The 25301-nt window shown below is 35.8% G+C and overlaps 2 protein-coding genes across 3 annotated transcripts in view; one reads left to right on the top strand and one right to left on the bottom strand.

The window, feature by feature from the left end:
* Nucleotides 1–8145, bottom strand: part of LOC136036925 (26S proteasome non-ATPase regulatory subunit 1-like) — a 239848-nt gene extending 231703 nt beyond the window's left edge. For both annotated transcript variants that reach the window (XM_065719311.1, XM_065719310.1), the window contains exon 1: nucleotides 8034–8145. In XM_065719311.1, the coding sequence (XP_065575383.1) occupies nucleotides 8034–8052 (19 nt within the window). In that variant the 5' untranslated portion in view covers nucleotides 8053–8145. The remainder of the gene's footprint in view (nucleotides 1–8033) is intronic.
* Nucleotides 8146–12533: 4388 nt separating this feature from the next.
* LOC136037000 (kelch-like protein diablo) overlaps nucleotides 12534–25301 on the top strand; it is a 47621-nt gene continuing 34853 nt past the window's right edge. The window contains exons 1-3 of the mRNA XM_065719403.1: nucleotides 12534–12881; nucleotides 22709–22888; nucleotides 24277–24625. Coding sequence (XP_065575475.1) covers nucleotides 12757–12881; nucleotides 22709–22888; nucleotides 24277–24625 — 654 coding nt within the window. The 5' untranslated portion in view covers nucleotides 12534–12756. The remainder of the gene's footprint in view (nucleotides 12882–22708; nucleotides 22889–24276; nucleotides 24626–25301) is intronic.

Here is a 25301-nt window from a genome sequence, read left to right on the forward strand (position 1 = left end):
TAGTTAGACCAGTCAAGTTAGTGGGAGCCAGACCCTTTCAAATACCCCAAATCCATTGAGTTTTTGTGTCATAAGAGGCAGTAACTGGCAAGCATCAGTAGATCTTTGTTTTATGTCCATACATGTAAGCTGCAACAGTTTTGAGTCACTTTTTGTATCTGAGGTCAAACCCTAATTTGTGTGATATGTTTTTATATTTTCCAAAATACAAGCAATCATTTACATTCAGTGATTTGTGCACCTTGGCTAAGATCCTTGTAATTTTTACCTGTTGGGTAAGTCCAACATTGTTGGAGTTACCCCACAGGGGTCAAAAAATCTGTAGTCTGGCCTTCTAATGCCAGTCAGTTTGACATAAAACATTGTTTGCTTATGGACTTACAGTGATTCCTTTCTGCCTTTTAAGATGGTGAAGTTAGATCATTTTTGACATATTGTTGAAAAAAGGTAGTAGGGTATGCTGCACTTCCCTCAAAGCTAGGGTAAGTCCAACATAGCAGACAGCATGAACTTCAAGACCTGGCGATAGGTTATACACAAAGTGTATGTGAAAATCAGAAAGTACTAAAAATCTTGAGTCAATTTAACAGAAAAAAACATGTTATGGTATTGGACTTTCCCCAATTCACCCTATCTAGTAGGTCTCCCTGTGTTTTTGTGAAGTAATACATGGCCCTTGTCAGACTAGTGCTTGATTTTGGAATGTGCACAATGTCACTAGGATGCAGGGTCCTGCTCTGCTTAACCATCTATAAATATTTTTCCAGTGTTGCTTAGCACAGTCGCTTGTTCCTGATAGTTTCCTTTGTGGCCGTGTAATGTCTATTCAAAAGCAAGGCAAGGACCCCACATCATGTGTAAATTATTGCCCCATTACAGTACCATGTTTTTTAAGTAAGTTGCTTGAACATTTGTTACTACCAGAAATTGAGTCGAATTGTGATTTGTGCCTTTTCAATTTGGTTTTCAGAAAAGTTTTGGTCGCTCCCATCCACATCATGTTTTAAGCTGACTCATGAAAGATGCCGTAAAAACTAAAATGTCTTTATACTGTCTTACTGCTGATATTTCTGGAGCTTTTGACAATATTGTGCACTCTCAGGCTCTATTTTCCCTTGCATCTTCAGGTGTTAATCCTTCTGTACTAAGTTTATTGTCTTATTGGTATTCAAAGTCTAAAATTCAAGTTACCTAAAATGGCCAAATATCTGACCCAGTAAAAATTAATAAGGGAGTTTGGCAAGGTGCCATATTGTCTCCTAGTATATTTAAATGCGTGCTTGCATCATGCCTGTGTCCCCTTAGAAGTTCTGTTTTATATGGTAGTATTGGTTTGTCTTCTATTGCATATGCAGATGACGTTCTTCTTGTTGCCAGGACTTGCTGTGGATTGCTTTCTAAATTTACTATATTAACCAATGAACTATCTAAGATTGGACTGTCAGTTAATGCATCTAAATGCGAGTTTATTTGTTTTAATAACCCTTATGCGGTTGCTCTATTTGTTGATGGGACTGCAGTTCTATTATGTTCTTTTTTAGTTAGTTGGCTTGGTCTATGTTTTGGCCCAACACTTTCCACTACCTTTTCATCCCAAGTAAATCAAGCTGTGAAAAACCTACACATTGCTTACAGAAAAATATCCCCAAACAAAAGCCATTACAACCACAATGGTTTGTACATGATTTATAATGCTTATTGCACCCCTGTGCTTTTGTTTTTATCAGGCATGGCTCATCTGTTTTGTAAGAAAGATTGACATACTCTATGTGTGGCTTATTTCAGATATTGCAAATTCCTCCTCTGGCTTCCTAGATGGCACCAAAACAAAAATATAATTTCTTGATTTGGTTTAATTGATGTGCCTTCTCAGATTCAGTCTTCCAGTGATGATTTATGTAAAAAGACTATCAACTTTATTCACATTTATGACCCTCTGCAGCCTTTTTTCCATATTGATACTGCGTAATTAGTCCATGTTTTCTTTTGTTAGTTTGTATTTTTTTTTTCTTTGCTGTTTACTGTTTTTGTTTATTTATAATACTCTGTACTTTGTGTTTTTTATACTTTTACAGGTAATAAAGTTCATTCATTCATTCATAGCTTCTGGGAGGGATGCAAAGGGGAGCTACAAAGGCATTAACAAAGATGAGAGATAAACCTTATGATGAGTGTTTGAGGGAGCTAAAATTATAGACACTGGTTTAACAACAACAAAGAGCTGATCTGCTTATGGCCTATAAGCTTATTTCACAAGAAGCCACTCAACTCATTTGTCACTTCCCAAAACCTTGGTACTGACAGGAGAGGACATTCAAAGAAGCTGTAAAAACCACCTGTCAAAACCCAACATTAACAACAATCCCAGCCCCTAATGATGAAGCTTTCAATGAACTATTAGATGTCAAATTGAAGTGTTCACTGGAAGTACCAGTGGGACACATTTTATGTTCAATCATTCATATCATCAAGTATGAACTAATTCACAGATCAAGATGAATCTATACTTGCTCTAAAGTGCAAATTAAGGTAAATGATTAGTTAAGATAATAGAAATCTTCATTTAATAGGTGACTTAAATATAAACTGTTTTCCTATTAATTCAACAAAATTTTATCAATAAATGACACCTGACCATGTTGTTACTTTATAGATTTTCTTCTGTTACATCTAATAAACAGTTATATACAATGGTTTATATTTGAGTTGCCTATTAAATGAGGATATGACTTTGTTACAGATATATATCTTTGGATCATATTAATCTTGAACAATTTATTTCTAAAGTATGTTCAACAACTTTTCAATACCTTTACTAGTATTGAGAACTTTGTTAAATTTCCAGTTTAATTACCATTTGCTATCTTGGAAAGGGGTTAGGTTAGGATAATGAAACTTTTAGGGATGAGTCACTAGACTAAATGATGTCCTGGTATGGTATTTTCAAGTAGCCTACTTCCCTCAACTCTTTCTCTCTCTAGAGGGAAGTGAACTTTAAAAATCTGTGTTATGAGAGTGAAACCTTGCAAAACAGATCTTCTGCTTAAAGAAAATTGTTTTCAACTTTACAACTTTGCTTAATCCCAATTTCTTCCTAAATTTAGAAAAAACAAATCGAATTTTATTCAAATAACAGGAATTGTATCTTCAGAACTAGGCCTAAAACCAAAGAAAAAGAAACTGATTACTGAAAACTAAGGTAAAATATTATTTGGTAAAAATTTAAATAGATGTGCTTAAACCTGTCAAGTAGGAAAATTTCTAAGACATTGAAAACAGAAGAGGATTAACAGGAAAGCAAGGCAATGCCTACCCAGAGTATATAGGCCTATTTGACCCTGGATTCATTACTGAAAGTTTTATTTCCCTAACCTTACCCCTTCCAAGATAGCAAAAAGTAGCTAAACAGGACTTTACCATAGCTTCTTCAAGTTGTTATAAAAGTATGATAGATTTTGGCACCTTCAATGGCTCAAGATGTAATAAGCACCAGGAACAATTATCAAACCATGAAAGAGCATAAAAAGGGCACCAAATGACATATTCATTTTCATCCTGCAAATATTATATAGTAAACATTATAATAACAAATTATTAGGGCTCTGAAATCCCCTAAATTAAAATTTGGTAAAATTTTAGTTAATTGATTTTTTACTATCTCAGAAAGGGTTTAGGTTAGGAAAATTTAACTTTCAGGGATGAGTCTAAAGGCTAAAGTATGTCCCAGGAAGGTACTTTGAAGTACCCACCTCTACTCCTTCTCCCTCTAGAGGGCCCTGATCTTTGGTGACCTTTAAAAATATTTGTGTTGTAAAAGTGAAACCTTGCAGAATAGATCTTCTGCTTGAATGAAGTACAATAAAATTGTTTTCAGCTTCACGAGTTTGCTCAATCCCAATTTATAAGGTTTTAAAGATATGCAAATACATTTCCTAAATTTTGGGGAAAAAAACATTGACATGGCTCAGAATTTGGTAAAATTCTAGTTAATTGACTTTTTGCTATCTCAGAAAGGGTTTAGGTTAGGAAAATGAAACTTTCAGGGATGAATCTACCAACTAAAGTATGTCCTGGGAAGGTATCTTGAAGCAACTACCTCTACTCCTTCTCCCTCTAGAGGGCCCTGACCTTTGATGACCTTTAAAATATGTGTTATAAAAGTGAAACCTTGCAAAATAGTTCTTCTGCCTTTGTCAGTACAACAAAATTGTTTTCAGCTTCATAACTTTGCTCTATTCCATTTTATAAGGTTTTATAGATATGCAAATACATTTCCTAAATTTTGAAAAAAAACACATAAATTTGGCTCAAAATTCTACTCAAATAACAGGAATTGCATTTTCAGAACTAAAGGTAGAGAAGAAGCAACTAGTAACTGAAAATTAAGGTAAAATGTTGTTTTGTCAAAATTTCAATAGGTATAGACCTGTCATGTAGGCAAGTTTCAGGGCCCTCTAGAGGGAGAAGGAGTAGAGGTGGGTACTTTAAAATACCTTCCTGGGACATACTTTAGCCCAGTGGTTCCCAACCGGTGGTACGCATACCCCAGGGGGTACGCGAAACCCTTGCAGGGGGTATGCAAAGGTCCCAAAATTAATTTAGTCTACATCTTTAAAACTTGTTTCTGACTCAGTTCCAACATTTCCCTCAAAATCAGATAACATAACCCATTGTACGTAATTTCAGACTCATTTTCAAAACTTTCGCTTTCAGTAACCCGCTAATTTTTCTCCATAGCCATAAGGTCTCGATGCTAATTTTTCTCCATAGCCATAAGGTCTCGATGCTAATTTTTCTCCATAGCCATAAGGTCTCGATTTAAACTCAGCGAGTTCAGTATCTTGTCATCTGTTGAAACATGAAGTTTGTGAATTGTGGTTGCAAACAAAGATGGATAGATTCCTGATCAGGAATAACAAGAAGCCAAATGATGGTACCCAAAACTCTGAACCTGCACCTAAGAAGAAGAAATATGACGAATCATTGGTCAAAGTGCGTTGATATTTGTCAGAATACCTAGGGCTCGGATTTAGTGTGACAAAGTCTGATCCAGTGAATGCACAGTGCGTTCTTTGTGGTCAAGTCTTGGCCAACAGTTCCATGAAACCTGCACATATGAACCGGCATCTCAGTACTGTGCACCCTTCTCATGTCGGTAAGCCCATAGAGTTTTTCAAGTGTAAACAAGAAGCATTCGCTAGTAACTGTTTGGAAATTGCAAAAGTGGCATCAGTTTCTTCAAAGGCTCTCCGGGCTTTGTATGCTGTTTCATATTTAGTTGCAAAACAGAAAAAACTGCACACCATCGCCGAATGTCTGATATTACCAGCACTAGTGAAAGTCAGTGAAATAATGTTTGACACGAAAACTGCCCTTCAGTCTATACCTGTGTTGAACAATACCATTTCAAGAAGGATAGAAGACATTGCAAGCAATATTGTCATGCAGGTTATTGAGCAAATAAAGTTGACGAAGATGTTTGCGTTACAGCTTGACGAAAGCACAGATGTGTCAGGTGAAGCCCAGGTGATCGTCTTTGTTCAATATCAAGATTGTTCTGACATAAGAGAAAATATTCTGTTTTGTCAAAACCTACAGTCAAGAACAACAGGAGAAGAACTATTCAAGGTGATTGACAAATTCTTCGCAGAAGGGGGCATCTTGTGGGACTGGTGTCTGTCAGTTTGCAGTGATGGAGCTGCCGCCCTAACAGGGAAGAATAATGGGCTCATGGCCTGGATAAGGAAGAAAAATCCAAAGGTGAAGTGGTTGCACTGCATCATTCACAGGCAAGCTCTTGCATCGAAAAGGATGAACGCACATCTGCACGAGACCCTCAACAAGGCTGTAAAAGTGATCAACTTCATCAAAGCCCAACCACTGAACTCAAGAATGTTCAAGTTGCTGTGCCAAGAGATGGGTTCAGAACATCAACATTTACTTCTGCACACAGAAGTTTGCTGGTTGTCTCATGGGAAGATTTTAAACAGACTTTTCGAGCTTCGACAAGAGGTTCATATGTTTCTTCTGGAGCAAAAATCTGCATTCAGTTCACTTTTTGAAAACCAGGACTGGGTCTGCAGGCTGGCCTATCTTGCGGATATTTTTGACAAATTGAATGACTTGAATCTGTCAATGCAAGGTTTCCGGACGGACGAACTCTCCCTGAATTCGAAGATGTGTGCTTTCATCAAGAAATTGGAGTTCTGGCTTAAAAAGGTTCAAAGAAACAGTGTTAGTGTCTTCCCAACCCTTGACAAGTTTGCGGACGATAGTGAAATTGATAACCTCAACACAATCTGTGATTGTATTTGGGAGCATCTGACAAAGTTGCAAGATGAACTTGTGTCATATTTCCCATCGATTATGAACCAAGATAGAATGCAGGATTGGATCCAAAATCCATTTGTTGAAGACATGACCTCAAGCTCCAGTCTTAGTGACAAGCTTACAGAGAATCTGATTGAACTTGCCAGTGATCGCGCCTTAGAACTGAAATTCCAAAATGTAACTGTTTCCCAGTTTTGGCTGGAGGTGAAAGGAGAATACAAGGAACTAAGTGAAATCGCCATGTCTGCTTTGTTACCATTTGGATCCACTTACCTTTGTGAAGTGTCATTTTCGGCAATGTCATTGATCAAAACCAAACACAGAAACAGACTGAGTGTACAAAATGACCTTATAAATGCCGTTAGTGACATCGAGCCAAGATTTGATAATATTTTAGCAAAAAAGCAGCCTCAAGTTTCTCATTGATTTTGTATGTACATTTAAGCACCGTCATATTGGACAATAAATCTCGTGTTTTTGAAAATCTGATTTTAGTTAAGAAAAAAGTAAAACAACAATTCTCAAGAAAGGGGTACACAAACTTTTTGGGCCTTGACTAGGGGTACGCGGACCGAAAAAGGTTGGGAACCACTGCTTTAGCCTGTAGACTTATCCCTGAAAGTTTCATTTTCCTAACCTAAACCCTTTCAGAGATAGCAAGAAGTCAATTAACTAGAATTTTACCAGTTGGTAAAATTCTAGTTGATTGACATTTTAATTCTGAGCCATATTAATGTTTTTTTTTTCAAAATTTAGGAAATGTATTTGCATATCTTTAAAATTTTATAAAATGGAATAGAGAAAAAGTTATGAAGCTGAAAACAATTTTGTTGTAGCCTACTTCAATTAAGCAGAAGGTCTATCTCACTTTTATAACACATATCTTTAAAGGTCATGGCCCTCTAGAGGGAGAAGGAGTAGAGGTAGTTGCTTCAAGATACCTTCCCAAGACATACTTTAGTCTGTAGATTCACCCCTGAAAGTTTCATTTTCCAAACCAAAACCCTTTCTGATATAGCAAGAAGTCAATTAATTAGAATTTTACCCAGAATTCTACTCAAATAACAGGAATTGCATTTTAGAACTAAAGGCAGAGAAAAGGCAACTGGTAACTGTAAATTAAGGTAAATGTCTACCTGTCATGTAGGCCAATTTCAGGGCCCTTTAGAGGGAGAAGGAGCGGAGGTGGTTACTTCAAAATATCTCCAAAGGACATACTTTAGACTTTAGACCCATCCCTAAATGTTTCATTTTCCTAACCTAACCCCTTTCCAAGATAGTCAAAAGTCAATCAAATGGAATTTTACTTAAAAGGTAATTTTACCAAAGTTATACATTTGTGTGGATTTTGGGTTATGTATTCAATCAATAAGTGGATGGAGGTAAACCAAAGTGAAGTGCTTACAGAAATGATATAGACTAAAAATTCTACAATGTTTAAAGTTGTTTTTGTAATTAGCCTATATAATGTTTCCTTCTGAGGAGCAATTACATAGTAGTACCAAGAACCTCTCCTCTATGGTGTTACCTTTCCTTCTTACCAATAAGATAACTGAGAAAGGAACTAGAAAAAAATCCTACTCCCAAGCCCTAGTCAACCTTGAATCAGAGCCAAAAACGGTTCCAGCATAGAGTCACTACATGACTTCAAATGGTTCATATTAGCCTAGGTGAATTATCTACTAAACAAATTTTGATTTTACCTGCTGATGTAAGCTTCATATTTAAGTTTTATACTTGACTTATTACAAAAGTCTATTTCACTTCTTGCTGAATAATATAGTCTTTAGCACTTCTTCCTAAAATGCATATTCGCGCCTCAAAATTAAGGAGCGTCATTATTTGGTAAATTCGACCGATTTGCAAAACTTCCAATTCCATTGTTAACGAAAATTCTACGGAAATTGAGTTTGTAGAATGGCTTAATTAGAATAACTAGCTCCTTCGAAAATACTAAAAAAAACTTTATCATAAAGAGCGAGGTATTGATTAGGGGACGGACACCCTCATGTACTGAATGATTTCTGTTGGTTTTAAGTTTTAATGTTGTTCCTTTCTTTCAGTTGAAAAAACATGTTTTCTATTTAATTTCTGATTATTTTTTAAATGATGCTGGGAAATCTGGCATCCCCTTCATAGAAACGCTCCTCCCCCATGTAAACTTCCCCCATGGAAGGGTTCTCCCACATAACCCTATTTCTTAGACCCCCCCGACAAAAAAAATCTCCCTAAAACACCTGTATACTTCCCAATTACCAATCTTACGTGTAAACAATGGAAGTTCATAACTTGCAATCCTTGGGACTGGGGGGGATGAAGTCATCCTCCAAGACATATTTATTAGTTTTTTTTACTATGCTGAATAAAATAGATATCAGAGAATTTTAATTCGAGAGACTTTTGGAAAAAATCAGCTTGTGAGGGAGCCTAGTTTTATTACAATTTTCGTCCACTTAAAAAGGGCACTCGAACTTCTAATTTCCGTCTGAATGAGCCCTCTTGCGATATTCTAGGATTACTGGGTTAAGCTTTCTTCTGGAAAAAAAAATACTTTTTTGTAGATAGGAGCATGAAACCTCTGCAGTAGGATCCTCTGATCTGTTAAATCTGATGGTGTGATTTTCATTAAGATTATATAACTTTAAGGGGGCGTTCCTCCTCTTTAAAAATAAGGCAAATAGTCTCAGGCTCGTTACTTCGGATGGGTAAAACTGAACCCGATGAAGTTTATATATTTGAAATGAGCATAAAAATCTATTTCTTTTCATGTATCTTTCATATAAGGCTTAGTAAAAAAAAAAAGAATGAGTTTGCAAGTAATCTCTGCTACTGAAAAAGACGTTGAGTACATTTGGGCATCCCTTATCTGACCTGTCCGCCCCACAATGCGTACTCCACTGTAAAAACAACTTATTTATATAACCCTGAAAGAGTGTTAAATTTCGCATCTACTGTCACCTTTTGTTCTCTGCGTATAACTGCACATATCTTTTTTCATTTTTTACAAGACTGTTTTTTTTTGTTAAATAAATCTCGGGTAAGTAGGAATCCTACTTACCCCTGACGTCACTTATGTGTCCTGAAACTCTAAAGATATACAATCAAACCTGTCAGATAAAGGAATTCTGGAATGCTCAAACGTACTATGTAGGTTATGTTCTTTTACTTGTCTGACTATCCGACTAAAACCAAGCGTTTTATGAGATGCACGTGACGTCAGAAGTTGGTCGGATTACCCCCTGGAACGCTCAGGATTACTTGTCCGTGGGCTTACGCTTGATTGTGGGCTTACGACCAGATTTATTTGCTCAATTTTTTTTTCAGTTAAGGTTCCCTTGTCATAAAATTTTATTTGGGGTATCTTTGCCACCTAAAAGAAGAAACTAGAGGTAAAACTGGGGCACCTTATTTTACCCACCTACAAATAAGGTGAACATACGACATGGTGCCTTTATTATGCTCTTTAAAAATATGATAATTGAATTAATTGGAAGTTAATTTTATCACAGATCCTCAAAGATTACACATTTTTTCTTCTTTTTGGTTGTTTAAAAGAGTCAGAAACAAGAATTATTACATCATTGTATGCAGAATAATTGTAGTTAGCTCATTTTATCGGCAGCTTCACTATAGAATACTGTGCAAATATTTAGTTCATCCTCAATTGTTCTATTAGTACATTTGACGTGATGTCACTGAGAGCATTTACTGGCAAAGGTTCAATCAGGCAAGGGCTCGTATATTTTTCTTGGACTAGCCTAGTCCGGGGGGATAACCCTTGTATGTGTATGGAAACGTGGGCGACACTACAAGTTCTGTCCACACATGTTAAAATACTACATAAATCTACATCATCAAATGAGCAGTTGCTATTTCTACAACTTTTCGATCTAAAATCGGGGTATGCATGTGAAAATTTGCACTTCTTTTTCATTTTACAAAACCACTCAAAAAATCTACATAGCATATTGAATTTGCAAGGTCGCTGTGTAACCTGACCTGCATTCACAGCATCCAAATTTTGGTCACTTCATTAAATGTCGGCTGCGGGCTATAATGAGCTGAACCTGGCACTAAAACAAGGTTATTTGCATGAGATGAGGTGCTGTTTGAATTTTGGTTAGTACAATAACAGTTGCTAGGTGGTGGACCTTTTTCAACAGGGGCAGAAGGTGACGTTATTTTGTGACTATAAAGTTGGTCATTTAGTTGATTTATTGTTGCAGCACTTATGAGCGAGTCTTCAATCAGCCTTTTTATTCGAGTACTAAGGGAGCACTGGTTTTCACGAAAAGAAATCAACTCATGCTTCATTTTAGCTCTGCGAGCTAAAATGTCAATTTAGATGGTCGGTAAAACTCCCTACAATCACATATTATAAAATCACGGACCTGCAGCAAGCCCGTTGATTCAGACGCATTCAATACAATTTGTCAAATTGCCGAAGTTTTCTGAAGTTGTAACTTATCTTTTCTAGCAGCAGTTTTCACACCATGAAGTGGCGAAAACTATGAGACTAAGTCGGAAATCTCCCCAGAAAAAAAGGAATAAAAAAACAATTTTTCTCTGGGGATGGAATATTTGGTTGAAGGTTGGCTTCAGTATGGCTCATTTTGGAAAAGGGGTATTTCCAGGCTTTGGGCAAGCCATGGGTGGAATTAGTTATAGGTCCTACTAAATTGAAGGAAAATTCTACTTTCTCAAAATTTGAGACCCCCTCCCCTGTTTGAGATAGGTTTTTTAATATCAGAACTCGATATGAACCCTGATCCTAGCTTTCGTTTGGATCCATCGCTCCATTCACAAGTAATACTGAATTCAACAAAAAGCCCGACTTTTTTCAGCACTTTCTCCACTCCCCCTCGTTCTATTTGAGCTAGGGTTTTCATCTCAATACTTGATGCCTGTCATGGTCTTAGGCATCTTTGGTTCAATTTTCATTAAGATCTGTCACTCCACTCGCAAGTTACACTGAATTAAATAAAAAACTCAAATTTTCTTTAGCGCTTTAAGCCCACTCCTCCTCGCCCTAGTTAAGCTAGGGTCTTTCTCTCCAAACATCATGTGTCTTATGGTTTTGGCATCTTTGGCTTAATTTTCATTGAGATCCATTACTTCATTCGCAAGTTAAACGAAAACTCAACTTTTTTAGCACTTAAAGCCCCATCCCCCTCTTACTAATTAAGCTTGGGTCTCTTTCCCAGAAATCAATGCGTATCATTGAGCCATCTTTATTCAATTTTCATCATTTCAGGATACTTAAATTCAAAAGGATTAGCAACTGCTAGGGACTGCAGCTGCTATTGCATACAATTGCAACTCCTTTGCAACTGTGACTTCTTGTGGTTATCCCTATTTGCAACTGAACCTGCTAATACTTTCCATTGCAACAATGTCTGATTGCAACTTTTATTACTTGCAGCTGCATTACTTACGACTTCCGCCATTCACGTCTCTGCCACTATTTGCAACTTAAATGATTTGAAACAAATTACATCAAGGTCAACCGAGGTCAAATTACAATTTGACCTTGGTTGTAATCACGTGCAATTGTAACTGTTAATAATCGATTGAGACAGCAGCTGATTGTGACTGGGGCTCCAACGTCCCTCTCCTCAGTACCTTGCTCTTTATGCTAAAGTTGTTTGGTACTTTTAAAAAATCTTCCAATTGTTCTAAATAAATAAACACTCTGTTTCAGGAGTCGTTCTTAAAGGATTAGGACAAAATTCTAACCATTTTTTGAGGAGGGGCAACCCCCTTCATGTGAGTAACAATTTCTGTTCGTTTTAAGTTTTAATGTTGCTCCTTGCTTTCAGTTTAAAAAAACTTGTATTTTTAATTTTATTTCTGATCGTTCTAAAAACTAATTTTGTAAGAAAAGTTTCTGAAAAAGAAGATTTGTAAAGAAAGGTAAAGGCCATATTAAACTTAAGATCAGCAAAAAACAGAAACCTGCAATAACTTAAACTAACTTTCTCACTTTCTCGTATCAGGTTTTTCAAACTAACGATAATACAACTTTGATAATTTAAGATATGATCTTCATCTCCACCATGGACCCTGGAATACGGTAGGAAAATCCCTATCGGGTTTTGAAAATTCCATCTGTCTTCATTGACATACTCCTGAATGAGAATAGCGAAACTACATAGTAAGGCAACACTCCATTAAGCCACCAGTCAGTTGCCTGAAGAAGAAGTCTAGGAATTCATCGCGAGAAAAGAAGAACAGTTCAAATACTGGAATAGCCTATATTATTGACCCAGCCCAGAAAGAAGAGTGGCAAATTATCTGATTTTCAGAACAAACGCCTCGATTCTCGACAGTTGATTGATTGTTTTTCTGTCTATTTAGAGTGACAAAATCTGCAGGATTTTATAGCATTTCAGATGTTCAATACATTACCAATGTTTCTTCTTCCTAATGTCTTGTGACTCTTTCCTGATAACATTTCATAAGATTGGTTTTAAAGTACCAAAAGTGTGGGATGCAGTCAGTCTAAATTTAAAGTCCAATAGGAAGAAAAGGGAACCAAGCTTGAAAGGAAGGTAGATTAACTGTTTGTCAATTTGTTGGTATATATAGGCTATATACATGATTTCACAACTGACATAGGGACAAGACAAATATGCTACCACACCATATCTTTTTTTCATGATCTTTCTAAGTAGGGTAGGCTAAAACCATCAATACTCAGACAGTGTCTAATAGGCCTATTGGAAAAACATTTTAGTCAAAATGCTTCTTTCTGAATAATGGGTAAGATATGCCGAATTTAGACATAATGTTCCCAAGTTTAGATAGCTTGGGTTAGGATAAATTTTCCAATTGACTCACTAGGTTAAAATTCTGCTTTAGCTAGCACACCTTTTGCTATCTTTAAAAGGTGTTAAGTTAGGAAAATTAAACTTTCAGGTATGGGTCAATAGACTAAATTATAGGTAAGATTCTAGTTTAGCTACTTCTCACTACCTTGGAAAAGAGTTAGCCTAGGTTAAGAAAATAAAACTTTCAGAGATGGGTCTAAATAGCCTACTAAAGTATATTCTGGGAAGGTATTTTAAGAACCTACCTTAATTCCTTCTCCCTATAGAGGGCCCTGTCCAGTTTTGTAATTTATCAGAATTCTGGAGGTGGGGGCAAAGTTGGAGCAAATTTTCCTAAATCAATTGAAAATAACAATAAGAACTGAAAAATATCCAGGTATTACCATAAAAGCCAAGATGTACTAAAGAAAACTGACCTGTTTCTCTAGATAGGGTAAAATTCTAGTTAATTTAGTTCTTGCTATCTCAGAAAGGGTTTAGGTTAGGAAAATGAAACTTTTAGGGATGAATCTACAAACTGAAGTATGGGTAAAATTCTAGTTAATTGACTTCTTTCTATCTTGGAAAGGGTTTAGGTTAGGAAAATGAAACTTTCAGGGATGGGTCTACAGGCTAAAGTATATCCCAGGAAGGTATTTTAAAGTACCCACCTCCACTCCTTCTCTCTGTTGAAGGCCCTGAAATTTGCTTTCATGACAGGTCTATACCTATTGAAATTTTGACAAAACAAAATTTTACCTTAATTTTCAGTTACCAATTGCTTTTTCTCTGCCCTTAGTTCTGAAAATGCAATTCCTGTTATTTGAGAAGAATTCTGAGTCATATCAATTTTTTTTTTCAAAATTTAGGATATGTATTTGCATATCTTTAAAACCTTATAAAATGGAATTTAGCAAAGTTATGAAGCTGAAAACAATTTTGTTGTACTTCAATTAAGCAAAAGATCTATTTTGAAAGGTTCCACTTTTATAGCACACATATTTTTAAAGGTCATCAAAGGTTAAGGCCCTCTAGAGGGAGAAGGATTGGAGGTAGTTGCTCCAGAATGCCTTCCCAGGACATGCTTTAGTCTGTAGATTCATCCCTGAAAGTTTCATTTTCCTAACCTAAACCCTTTCTGACATAGCAAGAAGTCAATTAACTAGAATTTTACCAAAGTATGTCCCGGGAAGGTATTTTGAAGCAACTACCTCCACTCCTTCTCCCTTTAGTGGCCCTGACCTTTGATGAGCTTTAAAAATATGTGTGTTACAAAAGTGAAACCTTTCAAAATAGATCTTCTGCTTAATTGAAGTACAACAAAATTGTTTTCAGCTTCATAACTTTGCTCAATTCCATTTTATAAGGTTTTAAAGATATACAAATACATCTCCTAAATTTTGAAAAAAAATGTTGATATGGCTCAAAATTCTGCTCAAATAACAGGAATTGGTATTTTCAGAACTAAAGGCAGAGAAAAAGCAACTAGTAACTGAAAATTAATGTAAAATGTTACCTTAAATTACCTTAAATTGCAGCTTGGAGTGATATAAGGATTATCCATCCTTGTGATGCTCCATGAGAAAAAAAAAAAGAATTTGTTTGGTGTAGATTGTGGCTGTTAGATTAGACTCTTGTGGAGGACTCTGCAGCTTCCCAATTGTAAAGGAACTCCTGGCAGAGCCATTCCCTATCAAGGTGGGACTTGAACATGTCAATTGAAGTAGCAGAAACTGTTTCCTCAGAGAGCTGGTTCCACATATTGATGATTCTTTGGCTGAAGAAGTGGCTTCTATGTCTACTCGTGGAATGCTGCATGGAGAGCTTCAAAGAATGTCCTCTAGTACCAGAATGCAAGGGCTGTGCAAAGAGACCGGGAAGGGTATTTTTAGAGAGGATTTTTTTGGTTAAAATAATGTCACCCCTTTTCCGTCAGTATGTCAGCGTTGGCAGCTTCAAACGATGTAGTCTATCTTTGTATGGAAATTATGGAAATTGTTGTTTTGTAAAAATCTCAATAGGTATAGACCTATCATGTAGGCAAATTTCAGGGCCCTCTAGAGGGAGAAGGAGTGGAGATGTGTACTTTAAAAATACCTTCCTGGGACATACTTTAGCCTGTAGACCCATCCCTGAAAGTTTCTTTTTCCTAACCTAAACGCTTTCTGAGATAGCAAGAAGTCAATTAACTAGAATTTTACCCTAGATAGCCCAAATGAATTTATTTGGAATCTTAGTTTTGACAAGATTTTTTTTTTGCAACAACTAAATTTCTATTGAGGAAGCAAACTGATGTATACAGAGGCAAACTTGGTTGGTTTTTTGCCTCCTATCCCATATTAAATTACATTGTAGTCATGAACTTTTGTGATCTTTAAAAACTTGTCATATAAAACTGAAATCTTGCAAAATAGATCTTCTGCTTTAAATGAAGTACCACAAAACTGTTTTTTATCTTCACAGCTTTATTCAATTCCAATTCATAAGGTTTTAAAGGTAGGCTATGTAAATAGACCTACAATTCCTAGATTAAAAAAGACCATAGGTATGGCTTAAAATTGTACTCAAATAACAGGTGTTATATTCTAAGAGCTAAATTCAGAGAAAAAGAAACTAATAAATGAAAATTAAGGCAAATTTTCATTTTGTCAAAATTTCAGTATTTGTCAAGTAGACAAATTTCTAACACTTAGAAATCAGAAAAGGGTTAACATAGAAGCTCAGCAATATTTTCCCAGAGTATGTTTGTGACCCTGGATTGATTACCGAAAGTTTGATTTTCCTAACCTAGCCCCTTTCCAAGATAGCATAAAGTAGCTAAACTAGAATTTATCCCAAAAATTTGTTTTAAACTGAACTTTACCAACATCTCTCCCTTTCTACTGTTCAAATATAGCCTATATTGTGAGTTATAAATAGGGTATGTCTATGCAATGGGTCTAGGCTATGTATATGCAAATCTCTATGAAGTTTTTTTTTGAAATTTTGAAAAAATTAATTAGCCTAACAGTTTATCAAAAAATTGAAATTTGTAACAAATAAGCTATGCAATTCAGGGTACATTTTTACACATTAGGGGTGGGTTAGGGTGCTCAGCCAACTAACTCACTTGGTCTAATGAGGTAGCTAAAAAACAAACATACCTTTAGAATCAGAATTTCATCCTAAATCTGAATATAACATTCATTTATATCAGAAATTAATTTTACCCTCACCCCTCCCTAGTGAGCAAATACATTCCCTGTGTTATATAGCCTATATACAATACATTTTCCATTATTTTGGCTTACTGTTTAACAAATTTGAAGAAAAGAGTGGCTTATAATGAATCCAGTGCATATGATCTACTCAGGGCAGGTGTATCTATTTGAAAATTAGGCATACTGATACTCACTGGTCACTGGAAGCTACAGTATTAGTTTTGCCCTAATTTAATCCCCAAAATAAACAGAAAATTACTGTTACATTGTTGTGCAGCTGTTCTAGGCTGCTAATCATCCACATTCCAGCTTTCCCATTACCTGCTTTAACTGTATGTACACATTGATAACTACCAGCCAGCCCTTTTAAGATTCTTTCAACTGACAAATAAACACTTTGATAGAATTCAGCTATTTGTGCAAGATTTGGACAAGTATTCACTTTCAGTAGAAGAAGTACTTGTCTACAAGGACAAAGGATAACAGGGACTCAAAAGTAAATTATCACATAGCAATATTGAAACTCAATTTGCTTTTAGTCTGAACATGTTTTTATAAACAGCATCATGAGAGCTAATTCACAAAGCAGGATAGTATGTAGTATGTAGTAGGATAGTATGTAGTAGTACATAGAGGATAGTATTCTCTAAATGCATGCTCTGTTCTAATTGAATTTGATACCAATCTTTAGGAGTACCAATATCTTTATCTTGAAGCATTAAATATCAGGATTGCATACTAGTTTTAATGAGAATATAGCACATAATTTTATTTACAAACCAAGTGGAACACAGGGCTTTTTGGAGCCAATTTGGTCTACTACTTCACTAATACAATGAAATTTTAGTTTTACAGCATGATTTGTTGTGAAGAAGAAATGACATTTCATCCATGAACCAAAGTGAACATTCAAAGCTGCTTCAGTTAATGGCTTACATATTTCATTAATAGAGGGGCCCTGCCACTTGATAACTAACTCAATACAAAGAGTGACAGAACTAACATTATGGCCACAAGCACGTTTGTGCACAACACTGCCCATACTCTTGACAACAGATTTGCATGATTTCTTGCACCTACAGCACAATAAGGTATGAAAAAATTTGGGAATGCCATCAACAGTACTGGCTGCTCAAAAATAAGTAAAGCTATTGTAGTATACTAAGAGAGTGATGCTTAGAATCCACATTTATGCTAGAAATATGATCTAACCATATTTTTACTGGTCAAGAACTGTACTTCATGACAAATTTTCATAACCCCTCTGAATTTGAGTGGTCAACCAAGTGGATCAGATTTTCTGATTGTTAATTCAACCTAGCTGATATCAAATATATTTCCCATAATGGCAGTCCATTTGTCAACCAGGTTATACCTATTTGTGGCAACAAAAAAAGCATGAACTGAGATTGTTCAATAGATTGTCTTAAGAAGCTGCAAAGTTTCCAGAGAGTTGCAAAAACCACCTCTCTAGCCATTCTTGCAGAATCTCCCAATTTAGAAACCACATTGTTATCAGTCACCAAATGCGTCCCTCAGGACATCAGGGGTTTCTGGTATAAAACTGCAGGAACCCCATGGTATATAAAATCTGTTGGTAAGGAAGACACTGCTCAACCAGAATCATCCAGATTGTGTCCTGATAGTTGTAACTTTATTTTGGCATGGCCATCAATGTATTTATTCAGTATATTTGTAATTTTCCATGGTAAGAGCGCCATGGCCTAGAGAGAAAGAGGAGGGCTAGATACAAGTTCATAAATATCAATAATCCAATCTAAACAAAGTACAAAATCAGCATGCAAGATCTTTTTGAAATAATCATCTTGATTGTCGCTTAGTGAGGAAAACATCAGGGGGTGGCTGTCCCTGAAAGTTTTGAAAACTTGTGCTGAGTGTATAGCAAACATAGTGGAGGAAAAAAAAAAAACAAAAAACAGTGGCTTTTTGAAACTGACACCTTATGTGTTGGCAGGGGTTATCATTGCTTCAAAATTTTTTCCATGATCCATCTTTGTGTTACTGGTGAATATGAGGTCACAAATACCTGAAACCCACTGTGATGTGTTTTGGGTATATCCTTCATCCAATCCTACACAATGTGCTAGATCCCAGCTTATTTATACCAGTAAAAATTGCAGAGACCAATAAGCATCAAAAGATAAGTGGGCCCATGAAGTGTAAAATATTGTCCATCCATTGCACCACCTACAAGCTGCTGCTTGATACCTTCTACTGTCAGAGAGTGATGCTTCAAAGCTTCAAGCAGAGTGTGCGCAATGTCTAATCCAGCATGCCCACTAAGTACTGGCAAGTCCACAACAAAAGAATGAAGACGTCCAGAAAGAAAAGAAATAATGCCAGCAACATTGAGTGTTTGCCTATTAGGCATTGTCTTGTCAGCAATAATAGCAAAAAGTGGTGACTGTTTTGTAGTATTTAGATTACTGCTAAACCATCTTTGCAGTTTGGAGTCAATAAGTTCAGCAAAAATTGGAGTAAGACTTGTGACAAACATGCAACTGGAATTCACCTATACAAAGGCATTTCAAGCTATCAAGAGTTACATTGCCTTTGTATTGGAGCATGAACCATGACTCACTTTAAGCTGTTAATAAGCATTCAGATCACAGAACCCATTCTATGGTTTCTACCCATAAACTGCCTTGAACTTTTTGGTAGCCTCCTCTAGTAGACTATGCTCAAGAGCTGATGATTCTAGATGCTGGACTATTTTTGTCTTGAGATTTTGGAACTCCCTTGATTTGAGTTTGTAGAGGTAGTTCCAGGTGAAAAATTGTAAAGTGATTGGAAAAAATTGATAGTGTTGGAGCAGGTTAAACACTGGGGTCCAAAGCTCTGTCTCTTGTTCAAAAATTAGAAACTTAAACTGCTTGTCTAAAAGAGTCTGAAGTCTTGTTGTTGTTTTGGCACTATGTGTCAATATTGCCAAAGCTTTGGAATTGTTATTACTACTAGATTTGATATTTTCCAATACAGAGCTTGATAATGATGTTCCTTTGTTCTGAAGCTTTTGTGGAAAAGATTTTATAATACTTATAACAAACTCTAACTGGTCTGACTCTACAGTCACTACAGATTTGATGCCATCAGTTCTGGGTTGTTTCTGGGGATTGGCTGGCGAGGAGAGTGTAGGGGGGTTAGAGATAACTGTAAGATTTACATTGGTAGGCTCTGGGGTGCTTAAAGATCTACTGACTGTTCAGTTAATACGATTTTCTGGCTTTTCAATTGATTTATTTTCTGAATCAGGATGTAAGTGAATCACAGACAATGAGCACTCAACTGCTGAACTGGGTGGTAGAGTTGAACTAGGTAGGCTACAAGAATAAGTGACCCACAGTGAACAAGGCATTTTGAAGCTGGATGCATGGCTTACTAAAAGAAAAAAAAAGCAGTTTGTCAAATTGTAAATGGGTTAAATTGCTATTCAATGGTCTGTGAGAGAAATAAAACAAAGCCTTTAATGGGAGGCAATACTTAAGATCAGCTTTGGTATTTATGGACAGACACCCCAGCAACATAAGAACCCTGGATTAAATTGGGTGAATTTCGGTAAATGGTTCAAGACTATTTTCTGGACTTAAGCTGAGTCCTCAGCACAGCAATTCAGAACAAAAGAACATTATAATATAAAATTAGTGCAGTCATAAACCCTACTGCTGAAATTTTCACTTACCAAATATTCCCTTTTTATATTTCACTTACCACAATACATATCTTTGAATTTGAATTGTCCTTTATCATCAGTAGCCTATCCAGTTGCTTTTTCAAGTTCAATTCACAAAAGTAATTTAATAGATTTCTTCTGGAGTTTGGCTTTATTTTAGAAGAGATACAGCACCTAGTAGAAAAAATAATATCAAAAACGAAAACAGACCTTTTTGTTTTGCAATTGCTCTTTTTTTAGAGTTCTGGCACCTGTTGGGTTGAGTTACTTACAGTTGATTGCCACAAACTGTTTGATCAATCTTCAAACATAGATATCAGGTAGTAGAGTAAGAAATAAAGACCAAATGTTTATTAGAAACCAAGTCTAAATATCATAAAACTTTACAAGAAGACAATCTTGAAATAATAATCAAATTTTACTTTCGGCTATAATATACAATTTTTTATGAATCATGTTCTGGGGTTGCTTCCATTTTAATCAACTATTCCCTGAATTTGAATATAGTCTATAGCCCAATTTTGTCTCATTAAGAAGGACAGAGGGGATGGGCTGCAATTTTTATGGTAAGAAGATTCTATTTAGGAAAAGTTTTGAATGGCAAATCCAATTCCACCCTCAATTTTTTATTCTATTGTTTTTATCTCAGGACTAACCTTTATGCAGGGTTAATAATTGCCCAAGTATTAGAAGTTGTGGAAGTTGGCCTAGGCATATATATATATATATATATAAAACGAAAATTCCAATGCCCTAACTTGAGCAGAATACCTATTCTATAAAACTTCATACACTTACTTAACAACTTTTATAGACCATAAAAAGATCCTAGACTGCAGTTGAACCAATAATTAAGCATGGACACCCGCTAAAAATATTGCAGGGAGGAGTGCACCAGAGTAGCAATAATGAGGGAATGAGGAGAAGGGGAATACATTTGAAGATAAAAGGTAAAAATAAATTCTCAAGGAAAAAAGAAAACTACTTAATATTTACATACCAAATGAAGCAAAATTCAACACATTTTTGAATGATGAATATTCCTGGCAAAGGGGTCAATTCCTTTAATTGGTATTTATGTATTATAATACCAATACTCAAGAAGTGAAGTTAGGTTAAACCTAATGAAAAATGCCAAATCATGATGACAAATATATACTTTAGAAACAGATTTTGGCTATATATTTGCATATTAAGGGGGGGGCCTTAACCTAAACTAACCCCTTTTATGCACAAATATATAGCCCAAGTTGTATATTTCCAATGTATTCTGTCACCCGCCACTCATTTTTCATAGAGTGTAAGCTAATTATTTCTTAATACAGACAGATAAAACCAGTTTGTTCTCGAGTTTTACACAGCCTAAACTTGAGTGTTGGTGGTATAATACATAAGTACCCTTTAATCTATCATGCATTCAATTATTATGTATTTAAGATTAATATATTATGCCCAAAATCTAGAGTAAAAGAAAATAATTTCAGAGTTTTATTTACCAATAAATACAAAATGGAAATACAATACTCTTATTCCCCCTTGTGGCCAGGGATACAGGGGGATACAAAAAATACAATATGAGCAACAACCAAAATAATAGAACAATAGCCAAATGACATACAAGATGAAAAAGATAACATACCTGTGGCCTGGGAATCACAGCAGAGAGGGCAACCATACACCATGAAAAAGCACTCTGGGGACATCAACTCCTCAGAAAAAAAAATGCTATTCTGTTTGAAAGTCTCAAACTAAATTCCAGCAAATATGAGAAAAGGGTATCATCTTAAAGAGTCCATACATTTTCTAAGTAAAATGATGGTTTTACTTTGAAAGAGCATAAGAAATAGGTCTTGAGTTGTATATTCATCTAATTTATAGCCAGATAATGAAAATATCTGCAAATTTTTTACAAAATCCTCTTCTCCTTCTCTGCATATGTACCATGCTTTCCCTTTTTTAATCGAACCCTCTTATATTTTGAGACCTTTGAAAATTAAACAGAATACCAAAAGAAAATAATATTTAAACTCACAGCTCAGCTGTCTAAAACAACCCTCTTTGTATCAATGCTGAGAATACACTGAACGTAAATGTGTTCAAATGAAATTCTTTGCCACAATGTCACAAGAGAAACTATGATGAAATGGTACAGTCTTACAAAGATTATGTGCTTTTTTTAGGCGTTGTGAAGATCCCAAATCCTCCTTTAAAAAATTCCCTTTCCACTGCCTTCCAATTTCTTAGTTCTTCAGCTTTGGTCATGACCAGAAGTTTTATTTACCATTCCTATCATGCCTCTGTCCTGTACAAGTCTATTGAGCTTTCAGGGATCATCAGACCAGTGATCATAGAATATTAGGAGGTTGTTCATTTTGATGAAAATTTGAAATCCTGACGTGCTTTTTTTTTACTAAAGAGGTCAGGTTATAGCCTGATACTAATTCATGCTAGTTAATTCCACAATGCAACTGTTTTGGTTCAAATTGAGCCAAAACCAATTCTGAGATAGCCAATTTCTTAATAAAAGAGGCCTTTAGGTTATATAAGTGTTTAGCTTTATGCAACTTGGACTTTGAGATCAAGACATGTTTCTAGCCTTGAAGCTTCAGCTCTTGTTAAGTTTTTAGGCCTATTGCTCTTTAAAATAAAAATTGTTAATTCTTTTCTTGCTCATTCAGTTGCTGTAGCCAAGGTTTTACATTTGAAGATATGGAAAGTCCCCCAGCTCCATCTGGTTTGGCCTATACTTCTGACAAACATCCAAGAAGCACATTGAGTGAAATAAATCTTTTGCGAAATAGCCGTGAACTTTGTGATGTTGTTATTAATGTTGGTACTAAGAAGATATTTGCTCACAGGTATGTGATGCTCCGTTTTTTGCTTGTTTTTCTCGTTTTAAGGAAAAGAAGGCAACAATGCATTCAAAATAGGGCACCTTGGGGAACAAATAAAAATAAGGTTTTTTAAAACAATAGATTATTCAGTAAAAAAATAACTGGGCTCCTTGATAATGCCGAGTGCTAGGGCCCGAGTGAAGCTTGGAATCCTGGTATTATACTTCTATACATATAGGGCTATACATGGTTGTATATAAAATATAGCCCTAGGCTATATACTTGACATATGATAAAACAATATAAGTTTGACTATAAAACAAAAAAGAATGAAGAAAAACATAGATCAAGCAGAAATTTCAGCAAAGACCTTTACCAAGCTGTCCAGAGGCGCCATTTGCGCCAAATCTTGGGGTGGGCATGAACTCAATCTTGGACCCCGACTCACTTCGTGTCGCGTAAGAAAAAAAAGTGGGTTTTGGCAACACATTGATTAAGTAAAAACGCATTTTCAGCACCTGTGTGTTGCTTGGAAATGTACTCTAACCAAATGTGGAACTCAGCCACACTGACCTCTAAGATTAATTATAACGTCAAAGATCACAATCAACAAGGTTAAGTGATTCAACTGAAAGTGAAAAATTTACAAGGGTCGTCAGGTAATTACGCTCTTTGGTTAATAGGTGTGCAGTAATTTCAAATCAATTGGACAGAATGGATTATATTGGACGTAATGGATTATTATGGCCGGCAAAGGGCCTTTTGTGGTGGAAGCTTGGGCCCCCTGGAAAATCTGACCCCCCTCCCCCAAATGGCGCTTCTGAAGCTGTCCTCAAGAATAAGAGGGAAAAAAAAAGAAAAACTATCCTTTTGAAGTTACCAAAACAAAAAGTTACCCAATGGATTTTCCTGTCCTTTAGCGCAAATGATGGCTTGGCAGAGTTCATGGATGAACTATCTGCTTTATCATTTTGTTACGTTCTCTAGTTGACACCGTCTTTTATTATTTTATTGTTTCTTAATTAGTTTTTGTTTGTTTTCTGTTATTTTATGGCATGCATAGCCTTTATTGTCTCAGCGTATTTTATTTATTAAGTTTGCTTCTTTGTTGGTTCTTTTTTTTAAAATAGACTATGAACTAACTGTTTGATGAGACATAAGTGCAAAAAGAGCGTAAACCCAAAACGACCCGTCAAATTGGGTGTTTAGTTTAGGGTTATATACAGACGTTATTTGGAGGGAGGGGAGATACAATTAAGCATAGGAATCCACTAAATAGAGGTTTTTTTGATAAGAATGGATTCATAGTTTTGTTTTAAGTCTCTTGTAGTTTTTGCAAGGGATTACCAAAAAACAAAAAGAATCCTGAATATGACCTCAGTTATAGTTAAAGTTAATGTTCTGTTTTTCAGGGTTGTTCTTTCTGCATGTAGCCCGTATTTTCGGGCTATGTTTACTGGTGAGTTAGCTGAATCTCGTCAAACAGAAGTGACAATTTTAGATGTAGAGGAAATAGCGATGGAAGCCCTTATTGAATTCTGTTATACTTCCTATATTGTTGTTGAAGAGACCAATGTACAAACCCTTCTACCAGCTGCTTGCTTGCTGCAACTACAGGAAATTCAAGATATTTGCTGTGATTTCTTAAAGAGGCAGCTAGACCCTTCAAATTGTTTAGGAATAAGAGCCTTTGCTGATACACATGCATGCAGAGATTTGCTTAGGATAGCTGATAAATTTACTCAGCATAATTTCCAGGAGGTGAGTCTGATCAGTTTCAGTTTATTTTCTGTTTTGGTTTAGTAAGATGAAGTTATTTTTTTATTCGTAAACTTTGAATCATATGTAACCAGTTATAATATCATATATCTAAATATACTCTGTATCAAGTGTAATATCATTTATCAAATGTTAGCCGTTTGATTTGCGCGCTGTACTTGCAGTCATGTATCCATAAGGGCAGGGGTTCGAGTCCTGGTGTTGCCAATTACTTGTTTTGGAATGAGGGTCAGCTATGTAACCATTTGAGCTCAGCCTGAGTTGACCAAGTCCCAAATGGGCACCTGGAGATATTTGGGAGAAAAGTATGGGGAGCGTTGGATGATTTGTCCTCAACCACGCAATGCACTCTTGGTCAAAAGCAGAGTATCAACGGATGCGCTACTTGGACCATTGGTCAGCATACAAAAACTTTTTATATATATCACATACCTCCCTTATGGGACACTCAGTAAGGAGCAATGTGGCCTGTATGGCTTTTTTAGGCCACTTTGTATAGAACGTGTGGTCCTAGGAACTTGAAAAGCAAAATTGATTGAAAACAGAAGGTTGGAGAGTCAAAAGCGACTGGGTCAAAGTAAGATTAATTTTTTCATGAAAGCTGTATTTTCGACATTTATGTTCATTTTATGGCAGTCATCTATATATCACACATGGG

This window comes from Artemia franciscana, chromosome 16, assembly GCF_032884065.1.
Source record: "Artemia franciscana chromosome 16, ASM3288406v1, whole genome shotgun sequence".
In the NCBI taxonomy this organism is placed as follows: domain Eukaryota; kingdom Metazoa; phylum Arthropoda; class Branchiopoda; order Anostraca; family Artemiidae; genus Artemia; species Artemia franciscana.